At 41.8% G+C, this 12,586-nt stretch overlaps 2 protein-coding genes across 2 annotated transcripts in view; one reads left to right on the top strand and one right to left on the bottom strand.

The window, feature by feature from the left end:
- The window catches only part of LOC123731704 (NACHT, LRR and PYD domains-containing protein 12), a 62,827-nt gene extending 57,466 nt beyond the window's left edge, over nt 1-5,361 (top strand). The window contains exons 19-20 of the mRNA XM_045711101.1: nt 3,901-4,183; nt 4,665-5,361. Coding sequence (XP_045567057.1) covers nt 3,901-4,183; nt 4,665-4,671 — 290 coding nt within the window. The 3' untranslated portion in view covers nt 4,672-5,361. The remainder of the gene's footprint in view (nt 1-3,900; nt 4,184-4,664) is intronic.
- Nucleotides 1-12,586, bottom strand: part of LOC106597325 (NACHT, LRR and PYD domains-containing protein 12) — a 141,546-nt gene that overhangs the window by 92,599 nt on the left and 36,361 nt on the right. The window lies entirely within an intron of this gene.

Here is a 12,586-nt window from a genome sequence, read left to right as displayed (position 1 = left end):
CCCTATACAAAAAGGTTGTAGTCTGTCGGTCAGTCAAACATACAATCAGCCGACAGATCTCCAGCGGAGAAAGGCCACAAAAAACAACGGAGAGGTGTAGTCCACTGACGCAAAGAGTGGATCCGATCCTGAGTAGACTTTCTATTAGGCTACAAAGCACACTTTTAACTGCAACAAAACAAACGGAAGAGAGAAGCTTCGGAACTGAGGGTTGAACACATCCTCATTCACGTCTCCATCACAACCCCACTTTTGCGCAGCTGATGCTGGCTATTTAATTGGGAATTAAAGGGGAAGCGCCCTATTGGAAGGAGAAGCACTATTTAATTGAGAATTAAAGGGAAAGCGCCCTATTGGAAGGAGAAGCACTGAGACGGTTCAGGAAAATTCAGGGCCGTCACAGTATGACGCTACAAGCTTGTCACACCTGTATTTGGGGAGTTTCTCCCATTCTTCTCTGCAGATCCTCTCAAGCTCTGATAGGTTGGATGGGGAGCATCGCTGCACAGTGATTTTCAGGTCTCTCCAGAGATGTTAGATCGGGTTCAAGTCCGGGCTCTGGCTGGGCCTCTCATAGACATTCAGAGACTTGTCCCGAAGCCACTCCTGCGTTGTCTTGTCTGTGTGCTTAGAGTAGTTGTCCTCTTGGAAGGTGAACCTTCACCCCAGTCTGAGGTCCTGAGCACTCTGGAGCAGGTTTTCATCAAGGATCTCTCTGTACTTTGCTCCATTCATCTTTCCCTCGATCCTGACGAGTCTCCCTGCCGCTGAAAAACATTCCCACAGCATGACGCTGCCACCGCCATGCTTCACCGTAGGGATGGTGCCAGGTTTCTTCCAGACGATTGGCATTCAGGCCAAAGAGTTCAATCTTGGTTTCATCAGACCAGAGAATCTTGTTTCTCATGATCTGAAAGTCTCTTTGTGCCTTTTGGCAAACTCCAAGCAGGCTGTCATGTGCCGTTTACTGAGGAGTGGCTTCCGTATGGCCGCTCTACCATAAAGGCCTTATTGGTGGAGTGCTGCAGAGATGGTTGTCCTTCTGGAAGGTTCTCCCATCTCCACAGAGGAACTCTGTAGCTCTGTCAGAGTGACCATCGGGTTCTTGGTCACCTCCCTGACCAAGGCTCTTCTCCCCCGATTGCTCAGTTTGGCCGGTGGCCAGCTCTAGGAAGAGTCTTGGTGGTTCCAAACTTCTTCCATTTAAGAATGATGGAGGCCACTGTGTTCTTGGGGAACCTTCAATGCTGCAGAAATGTTTTGGTACCCTTCCCCAGATCTGTGCCTCGACACATTCCTATATCAGAGCTCTACGGACAATTCCTGAGACCTCATGGCTTGGTTTTTGCTCTGACATGCACAGTCAACTGTGGGACCTTATATAGACAGGTGTGTGCCTTCCCAAATCATATCCAATCAATTGAATTTACCACAGGTGGACTCCAAGTTGTAGAAACATCTTAACCTCTTGGGTCTAGGTGGGACGCTAGCGTGCCACCCGTGGTGCACTCCATCAACAGCAGGTGCATTTCAAGAGCGGCAAATTTGAATCCAAATAAATGTCAAAATTCAAATTTTTCAAAAATACAACTATTTTACACCATTTGAAAGATAAACATCTCCTTAATCTAACCACGTTTTACGATTTCAAAAAGGTTTTACGGCGAAAGCATAAATTTAGAGTATGTTAGGACAGTACATTTACAAGAGTTGTGTGTAATGTTTTGTCAAGTCAAAGACAGGGTCACCAAAACCATAAAACCAGCTAAAATGATGCACTAACCTTTTACAATCTCCATCAGATGACACTCCTAGGACATTATGTTAGACAATGCATGCATTTTTAGTTCTATCAAGTTCATATTTATATCCAAAAACAGCGTTTTACTATGGCATTGATGTTGAGGAAATCGTTTCCCTCCAATAACCGGCAGTCAAGTCAGCGTCACAAATTAAATAATTAAAATTAGAAAACATTGGTAAAATATTATATTGTCATTTAAAGAATTATAGATTTACATCTCTTGAACGCAATCAACTTGCCAGATTTAAAAATAACCTTACTGGGAAATCACACTTTGCAATAATCTGAGCACTGCGCCCAGAAAAATACGCGTTGCGATACAGACTAGACGTCATGTTGGGGAGATCTAAAATCGAAAATACTATGTAAATAATCCATTACCTTTGATTCTCTTCATCAGATGTCACTTCCAGGTATCACAGGTCCATAACGAATGTAGTTTTGTTCAAAAAAGCTCATCATTTATGTCCAAAAATCTCCGTCTCGTTAGCACATGATGTAAGCCAGCCGGACTTCTCGTCATGAACGAGGGGAAAAATATATTTCCGTTCGTTCAAACATGTCAAACGTTGTATAGCATAAATCATTAGGGCCTTTTTAACCAGAACATGAATAATATTCAAGGTGGACGAATGCATACTCTTTTATAACGTATTGGAACGAGGGTACCCAACATGAACTCGCGCGCCAGGTGTCTAATGGGACATCATCGTTCCATGGCTCTTGTTCGGTCAGATCTCCCTCCAGAAGACTCAAAACACTTTGTAAAGGCTGGTGACATCTAGTGGAAGCAATAGGAAGTGCCAAAATATTCCTAAGCCCCTGTGTTTTTCAATGGGATAGGTTTAAAGTCAATACAACACATCAGGTATCCACTTCCTGTCAGAAAATGTCTCAGGGTTTTGCCTGCCAAATGAGTTCTGTTATACTCACAGACACCATTCAAACAGTTTTAGAAACTTTAGAGTGTTTTCTATCCATATATAATAAGTATATGCATATTCTAGTTACTGGGTAGGATTAGTAACCAGATTAAATCGGGTACATTTTTTTTATCCAGACGTGCAAATGCTGCCCCCTAGCCCCAACAGGTTAAGGATGATCAATGGAAACAGGATGCACCTGAGCTAAATTTCGAGTCTCATAGCAAACGGTCTGAATACTTATGTAAATAAGGAATTTCTGTTTCTTATTTTTTATACATTTGAAAAGAAATTCTACACCTGTTTTCACTTTGTCGTTATGTGGTATTGTGATGTCATTATGGGGTATTGTGATGTCATTATGGAGTAGTGTGATGTCGTTATGGGGTATTGTGTGTAGATGTTTTTGATTAACTGTTATTTAACTAGCCAGTTAAGAACAAATTCTTATTTACAATGTGTGCGCCGCCCTATGGGACTCTCAATCACGTCCGGTTGTGATACAGCCAGGAATCGAACCAGGGTCTGTAGTGATTCCTCTAGCACTGAGCTGTGTCACTAGATTGCTGAGGATTGTGTGGAAAAGTCAAGGGGTCTGAATATTTCTGAAGGCACTGTATATAAGGCTTTCAAAAACATCCCTGGTCTTTGTGTATAGTTGAATCTGTGCTTGAAATGTGATACTGGACTGAGGGACCTTCCAGATGTTGAATGTATGGGGGACAGGTCCACTTTGACATTACAGAGTATTTTCAATAGATGTTTGACTAAACATTACAATTAAATACATTTTAATCCCACTATGTAACACAATAGAGAATTCCAAGGGGTATGAACACTTTTGTAAGGCTCTGTATGTTATGTAGAATAGGCAATCGTGTCAGCCAGGGTAGGTGGCAATACCAAATAAATCAGTCAATTCAGGAAGTTAACTGAAATTCCAATTCAATAACTGGAAATGGGCATCTATTTTCAATGACTTATACGAAGAAAAAAAAACATTTCAGTGTTTTATTTTAAATTGACTGACTTGAATGTGAATTGACTACAACCCTGGAGTCAGCTCTATACAAGAAATGACTATCAGGGGAATGATAACTGGAGAGACTGTTAGATGTAGAAACAGCTGCTGTTCACCCTAAAGACATATTCATTTAATTCACCCCCCTTCAGCATTAACACTCCCTGGGATTCCTGCTGAGGAGTTTCTGAAGAAACACAGGGCTGAACTCATTCAGGGAGTCAAAAACCCAATGCCAATAGCAGATGATCTGTCGTCAAAGAGCATGATTGGCGATGAAGAGTACTCCAGAATAAAAGCTGAAACAACTGAACAGGCCCGAATGAGAGAACTACTGAGATCAGTCCTCCCTAAAGGACCAGAAGTGACGGGAGCTTGTCTCAAAGCTCTCATTGAACATGAACACCATCTTGTTAAGCACTTGAGTGAATCTAGGTAAGACCGTTTTCTTTTCTCCCTCCCTTGAATATGTGGAATGATTAAATATAGGTCAAATAAAAACATAGCTACCCAGATCAAAGAGAAAGTGTTTTTCAGAATGGAAGCATGTTTTTGTGTTGTTGCCTGTAATAAATGTATCTTATTATAGTTCTATCATAGGACCATCATCACATCATTATCTCAGGTGTATCATAGGTCCATCATCACATCATTATCTCAGGTGTATCATAGGACCATCATCACATCATTATCTCAGGTGTATCATAGGACCATCATCACATCATTATCTCAGGTGTATCATAGGACCATCATCACATAATTATCTCAGGTGTATCATAGGTCCATCATCACATCATTATCTCAGGTGTATCATAGGACCATCATCACATCATTATCTCAGGTGTATCTCACTCCTCATTCTTCTCCATACTTTTTGATCTCTCTCTTCCCTTCTCCTCCATCCTCTGTCTTGTAGCACCTAATCTGAAGACGCAGAGACCTGTCTCCTAGTCTGTGGACTAAGATACTTCTTCACCTAATCTGAAGATGCTGAGGCCAGTCTCCTAGTCTGTGGACAAAGACACTTCTTCACCTAATCTGAAGATGCTGAGGCCAGTCTCCTAGTCTGTGGAAAAAGACACTTCTTCACCTAATCTGAAGATGCTGAGGCCTGTCTCCTAGTCTGTGGACAAAGACACTTCTTCACCTAATCTGAAGATGCTGAGGCCTGTCTCCTAGTCTGTGGACAAAGACACTTCTTCACCTAATCTGAAGATGCTGAGGCCTGTCTCTTAGTCTGTGGACAAAGACACTTAAATGATTGTAAGGGAAATGTTTATGTTTGTGCTATTCTTTTAACAAATGTCTGTGTTTTATTAATGTGCTGTTCTATAAACTAATTTGTGTGTTCATCAAGTGGCTGACTGTACAAATCCTCACTATCAGTAGCTGTAATTTGGCAGTAAGCCCAGATGTTGTTTTGAGAAGGAGATATCTCAGTTTCAAGGTCTCAGTTTAGAGAGAAGAAGCCTGGTGAGGTGTCGGTCTGTCAAATGTTATGAACCAGTATTGGTCTGTTAAATGTTATGAACCAGTACTGGTCTGTTAAATGTTATGAACCAGTATTGGTCGGTCACATGAATGGAACAAAACGGTAATGATTCATTAATTATACTAAATCATGCAAATATAACTTGTCTGTGTATAGCCGTATATAAGACAACTGCTGGGTCTGACCAGGGAGAGATCCTGATTGACATGTGTACTATGGTACATTGAGTTGGGTCTGACCAGGGAGAGATCCTAATTGACATGTGTACTATGGTACATTGAGTTGGGTCTGACCAGGGAGAGATCCTGATTGACATGTGTACTATGGTACATTGAGTTGGGTCTGACCATGGAGAGATCCTGATTGACATGTGTACTATGGTACATTGAGTTGGGTCTGACCAGGGAGAGCTCCTGATTGGTTGGAACCTCTCCAGCTCGCTGACAATAAACAATGATTCTTTTCAGATTGACTTCGAGTGTCTCTGTGTGAAAGAATTTCCACAACATGATTTTGAAAACACAATTAAGGGAATGATCTCTTGTTCTATACAGATGGGGAGGCTGATAGTCAGGCTAGTCAAAGATACACACCACCATGTTGACATCTTGACCAAAGACCTTCCTTAGATTCTTTATGGGATTACAACTCACCCTGTCTGAAGGAAGTGAGGAAATGGACTCACTAAAGGGGATAGCTGAGAGGGCAGAGAAGGCACGTGACATCATCGACATGGTGTTGAGAAAAGGAACTGAGTCAAGTTCTAGGATGATCAACCTTCTTGTGGAGCTGGACCCCTGTCTTTGTTCACTGCTTCAGATCAACAGTTGTAGTCAACCCCTGGGTGTGGGGAGACCAGGCAGAATAGACAGGCAGGATGGTTCAACATGTTCTTGCTGTCTGTTGCCTTAACCCCTGGGTGTGGGGAGACCAGGCAGAATAGACAGGCAGGATGGTTCAACATGGTCTTGCTGTCTGTTGCTTTAACCCCTGGGTGTGGGGAGACCAGGCAGAATAGACAGGCAGGATGGTTCAACATGGATAGTAACAGTGTTGGGGTACCAACCTAATGGTAGAATGGATAGTAACAGTGTTGGGGTACCAACCTAATGGTAGAATGGATAGTAACAGTGTTGGAGTACCAACCTAATGGTAGAATGGATAGTAACAGTGTTGGAGTACCAACCTAATGGTAGAATGGATAGTAACAGTGTTGGAGTACCAACCTAATGGTAGAATGGATAGTAACAGTGTTGGGGTACCAACCTAATGGTAGAATGGATAGTAACAGTGTTGGGGTACCAACCTAATGGTAGGATGGATAGTAACAGTGTTGGGGTACCAACCTAATGGTAGAATGGATAGTAACAGTGTTGGGGTACCAACCTAATGGTAGAATGGATAGTAACAGTGTTGGAGTACCAACCAAATGGTAGAATGGATAGTAACAGTGTTGGGCTACCAACCTAATGGTAGAATGGATAGTAACAGTGTACAAACGTTATGGAGAAAAAACATTGTGTGTGTGTGACGACTCTCCCAGGGATAAATACACCTTTCCCCCATTCATTGAGGAGACTCTCTCCACCCAGACACACTGTTGTTTTTGGTTGTGGCATTTCATTTGTTCATTTGTTTTGGCACCTCTCAACAGCCCTCATTATCACCATCTGTGAACACATCCACTCCCTTCCACTACTGACTACATACCCCATTGTTACTTGTATATAGTTCACTTTATTTAATAAATATATTTTTTTCTATATCTCCACGTTGTCTCCCTCTTTGTTACGGACTATGAGCCGGTTCGTAACAGTGGATCAGAATTATAATCTGAATCATTTGGACCGGGGACAACTGATCCTAGATCAACACTCCTATTCAACACCATGGGGTGTATTCACTAGGAAACAGACCTGATCCTTGATCAACACTCCAATTAAACACCATGGGGTGTATTCACTAGGAAACAGACCTGATCCTAGGTCAACACTCCTATTCAACACCATGGGGTGTATTCACTAGGAAACAGACCTGATCCTAGATCAACACTCCTATTCAACACCATGGGGTGTATTCACTAGGAAACAGACCTGATCCTAGATCAACACTCCTATTCTACACCATGGGGTGTATTCACTAGGAAACAGACCTGATCCTAGATCAACCCTCCTATTCATCACCATGGGGTGTATTCACTAGGAAACACACCTGATCCTAGATCAACACTCCTATTCAACACCATGGGGTGTATTCACTAGGAAACAGACCTGATCCTAGATCAACCCTCCTATTCAACACCATGGGGTGTATTCACTAGGAAACAGACCTGATCCTAGATCAACACTCCTATTCAACACCATGGGGTGTATTCACTAGGAAACAGACCTGATCCTAGATCAACCCTCCTATTCAACACCATGGGGTGTATTCACTAGGAAACAGACCTGATCCTAGATCAACCCTCCTATTCAACTCCATGGGGTGTATTCACTAGGAAACAGACCTGATCCTAGATCAACCCTCCTATTCAACACCATGGGGTGTATTCACTAGGAAACAGACCTGATCCTAGATCAACCCTCCTACTCAACACCATGGGGTGTATTCACTAGGAAACAGACCTGATCCTAGATCCACACTACTACTCAACATTTAGGATTACACTGAAGGCTTCCCCCATTATGCTACAGTGGTGACTTAAATACACCCCTGATCTAACTGGGCTGTAATTCTTTGTTAATAATAGCAATTAAATTATATTGTTTTTGGTTCCTAAAATGGTTCCATAATGCTCTTGTTTAACTGGAATTTTAATGAGAGAGAGAGAGAGAGGAGAGAGAGAGGAGAGAGAAGAGAGAGAGAGAGAGAGAGAGAGAGATTAATATAGTCTTTGTTTCTGGGTAGTTCACTGGACATACACATGTCCATACGCCTCATACACACACACATATATATAAATACACACACACACCTGTTGTACATACAGTGGCAAGAAAAAGTATGTGAACCCTTTTGAATTACCTGGATTTCTGCATAAATTGGTCATCAAATTTGATCTGATCTTCATCTAAGTCAACAATAGACACACAGTCTGCTTAAACTAATAACACACAAATTATGTATTTGTCTTGTCTACATTGAATACATAATGTGCACTATATAGGGAACAGGGCCCTGGTCTAAAGTAGTGCACTTCATAGGGAATAGGGCCCTGGTCAAAAGTAGTGCACTTCATAGGGAATAGGGCCTTGGTCAAAAGTAGTGTACTACATAGGGAATAGGGTGCCATTTGGTACAGACAAACACTCAGCCTTTAGTCTCTAACAGTAAAAAGAGATTGAGAAATGACAACAGAGAAGTAGGTTAAAAGTAGGGAGAGCACCGATGCAGAGAGAGATACCAGTGGAGAAAAGAGAGTGAGATACCAGTGGAGAAAGAGAGAGATACCAGTGGAGAATAGAGAGAGAGATACCAGCGGAGAAAAGAGAGAGAGATACCAGTGGAGAAAAGAGAGAGACCAGTGTAGGAGATAGAGATACCAGTGGAGAAGAGAGATTCCAGTGTAGGAGAGAGAGATACAAGTGGAGAAGAGAGAGTGAGATACCAGTGGAGAAAGAGAGAGATACCAGTGGAGAATAGAGAGAGAGATACCAGTGGAGAATAGAGAGAGAGATACCAGTGGAGAAGAGAGATTCCAGTGTAGGAGAGAGAGATACAAGTGGAGAAGAGAGATACCAGTGATTAAAGACTAACCAAAACCCAGCCATTAGTGACTGAGCAACAACAAGGGTCATGAGGAGTGTAGTTTGGTTTGACTTCCAAATGGCCCCCTAGTCACGATCTAGTGCATTACTGGTCAAAGGTAGTGCACTACATAGGGAATAGGGTACCATTTAGTACTCAGCCTTTAACTCAGGTGAGTATTCCACCACGCTTCTGTCTGTTCACCATTGGTTGGCTGGGAAGCCTGTAAGCATTCATCTAATACACACACATTAAAAACCAGACACACACACACACACACACACACACACACACACACACACACACACACACACACACACACACACACACACACACACACACACAGAGAGAGAGCAGTAACGCAAAAACATCTCCTGCCCCTTGTCACTGAACAGGTAAACAAAAACCAGAACAGGTAAACAAAACAACAGGGTGAAGAAAAACAAACAGTTCAGTTCCGTTCATTCTGCATCGCTGATCAGTCCTCCGCCTGTCGCTAAGCAACGGTCACTAGGCTGACACTACAACCCAGCACCATGGATACAGGAAACCGGCCCATGTCCAGGTGTAGCATACAGGCCCATACAAATAGGCTCTAATCCCAACTGGCACCCTGTTCCCTATGAAGTGCACTACTTTAGACCAGAGCTGTGGGGGAAGCAATACATTAAATAAGGAGAAGGGTGCCATTTGAGGGTGTGACCATAGACTACAGTCAGAGTTTGTGTGATTGTCTCTGGTTTAGAGGTGACAGTCTAGTGTGCAGAGATGAGGGGGAGAGGGGAGTCTAGAGCTGTGTTCGAATACCCATACTAACATACTGTATACTACATACTTAATGAGTATATACTACATACTATTAGTTCATTTTAGTATACTGTATACTACATACTTAATGAGTATATACTACATACTATTAGTTCATTTTAGTATACTGTATACTACATACTTAATGAGTATATACTACATACTATTAGTTTATTTTAGTATACTGTATACTACATACCTAATGAGTATATACTACATACTATTAGTTCATTTTAGTATACTGTATACTACATACCTAATGAGTATATACTACATACTATTAGTTCATTTTAGTATACTGTATACTACATATTTAATGAATAAATAGTACATACTATTAGTTCATTTTAGTATACTGTATACTACATACTTAATGAGCATATACTACATACTATTAGTTCATTTTAGTATACTGTATACTTGTCACGCTCGTCGTTAGAAATGGCGGACCAAAACGCAGCAGGTATGTGTATACTCATCCTCTTTATTTACGGGAAAAGAAGGAAAAACCAAACAAACACGTATACAAAAATAACTAAAACGATGAACGACAAAATGACAGTCTTGAAGGCAACACAGCAATCCAAGAACAATCTCCCACAACAGACAAACACACCCTCATATATTGGACTCTCAATAAAGGCAAATAGACAACACCTGCCTTCAATTGAGAGTCCCAACCCCAATGAACCCAAACATAGAAACAGACACACTAGACTCAACATAGAATTATATAAACATAGATCATAAACCAAAACCCGGAAATACTAAATCAAACGCCCTCTTACCAACACACCACCCTGAACCACATAAAACAAATACCCTCTGCCACGTCCTGACCAAACTACAATAACAATTAACCCTTATACTGGCCAGGACGTGACAATACTACATACTTAATGAGTATATACTACATACTATTAGTTCATTTTAGTATACTGTATACTACATATTTAATGAGTATATACTACATACTATTAGTTCATTTTAGTATACTGTATACTACATATTTAGTGAATATATAGTACATACTATTAGTTCATTTTAGTATACTGTAACCGACCAGCTCTTTGCCTTCTTTACCGGAAGTTGATGCTGTTGCTATGCAACATCTTGCTAGCTAGTTAGCATAACAAATTACTAGTTAGACATTGTTCGACTTTGGGTGTGTTATTAAATTCAATCTGGAGTGCTGGATGCTCAGGCCGAGGAGTAGGGTTGATTTTAGCTTTCTGGTGCTGCTGGAAACAATTTAATTACACTTTTTTTGCCGACGTTTACCATATTTAACGGGTGTTGAGCGGCTCGTAAATTCATTATTCTGCGCTCTGGTCTCTCAGGGGAGATGCTCTGAAATCGGAGTAGAGAGCCAGAGAGAATTTACGAAAGCACAACGACTATACCATTTAGCTAAGCTAAGAATGACGGGAATAATCAAGTCAATTAACATTGAGTAGTTAGTTAGCCTGTAGTTAATATACTGGCACGTTTGATGTATAAGTAGCCAACTACTGTAACGTTAGGTAGGTGTTATGGGTGTAAGATGGCACAGTGATGCCATCTATTGGTAAATGTTAATTACTGCAACTCCAGTGTTTTTACCGGTGTGCTTGAAATACCTGGATGTATTGCAATATACTGAACAAGACTGGTTACTCGCATCAATGCCTCTGTCTCGTCATTTAACATTCAAACATGGTGTCAGAAGTGGGATAACTAACCATGCTTTCCGCAAATTAGAGTCACCTGTTCTGGTTTACCCCCCAAAAATGCTTATTTGAGTAAAACTTCGCCGGACGCCGGAATTGTCCTTAGCTAGAGTGAGTTTGCTAGTTAGCTTCACTGTTGTTAGCACCGGTTAGACATGGCAGCGAACATTCCCCCTCCCGCCATTATGAAGCTCAGCGGAGATTGGAGCACAAACTGGGATACGTTTAGAGGTGAATGGGAGGACTATGCACTAGCAACGGGACTTCGGGAAAAGGACGATGAGGTAGTGGCTGCCACTTTGAGGACTATAATGGGAACAGAATGCCGACACGTATACAAACACAACCTGAACCTAACAGCAGCTCAGCAAGGTAACGCGACAGCTATTCTTGATGCTCTTGAACATTGCTTTAAGCCAGCAAAGAACGTTATCTACGAGCGTTATGTTTTCGGTTGTTCCAAACAGGAGGACGGGGAGTCCATTGACAGCTTTGTCACTAGGCTAAGGGAAAAGGCAGCTACATGTGACTATGGTGCTTTAAGAGATGAACTGATCAGAGATAAGATAGTGCTTGGCATAACTGATGAGGGCACCCGCAGACGTTTGCTGAGAGAACGTGACCTGACGCTGGTCTTGGCAGTGGAGACATGCCGTGCAGCAGAGCTTACTGATATACGGATAAGGTCCATGGAGCTAGAAAGGCAACATATGGACAATGTCAATGCTACATTCAGGCAGCCTGTAAAGAAATTCCCCTTTGCCACAGCTAATGCTAATACTACAGCCAACTCTGCAGCAGACAACCCCAATACATGCCGATATTATGGCATTTCTCATGGACGAGGAAAAGAACACTACCCAGCCTATGGAAAAATATGCAAATCCTGTGGTACAGCCAATCACTTCGCAAGAGTCTGCATGAAAAGCAAGAGAAAGGAGGGTAAAGTGCACTCCATTGAAACAAACACAGATGAAGGGAACAACAGCACAAAGGATGTATATGCTAGCGAGTGCATAGGGGCAATGAGGGCAAAAGGACAAAAGTGGTTTGTCACTCTGCTACTTAATAATAAACCACAGC

Source organism: Salmo salar, unplaced genomic scaffold (assembly GCF_905237065.1).
Source record: "Salmo salar unplaced genomic scaffold, Ssal_v3.1, whole genome shotgun sequence".
In the NCBI taxonomy this organism is placed as follows: domain Eukaryota; kingdom Metazoa; phylum Chordata; class Actinopteri; order Salmoniformes; family Salmonidae; genus Salmo; species Salmo salar.
The sequence above is the reverse complement of the archived record's forward strand: the minus strand, read 5'-3'. Positions and strand labels throughout refer to the sequence as shown.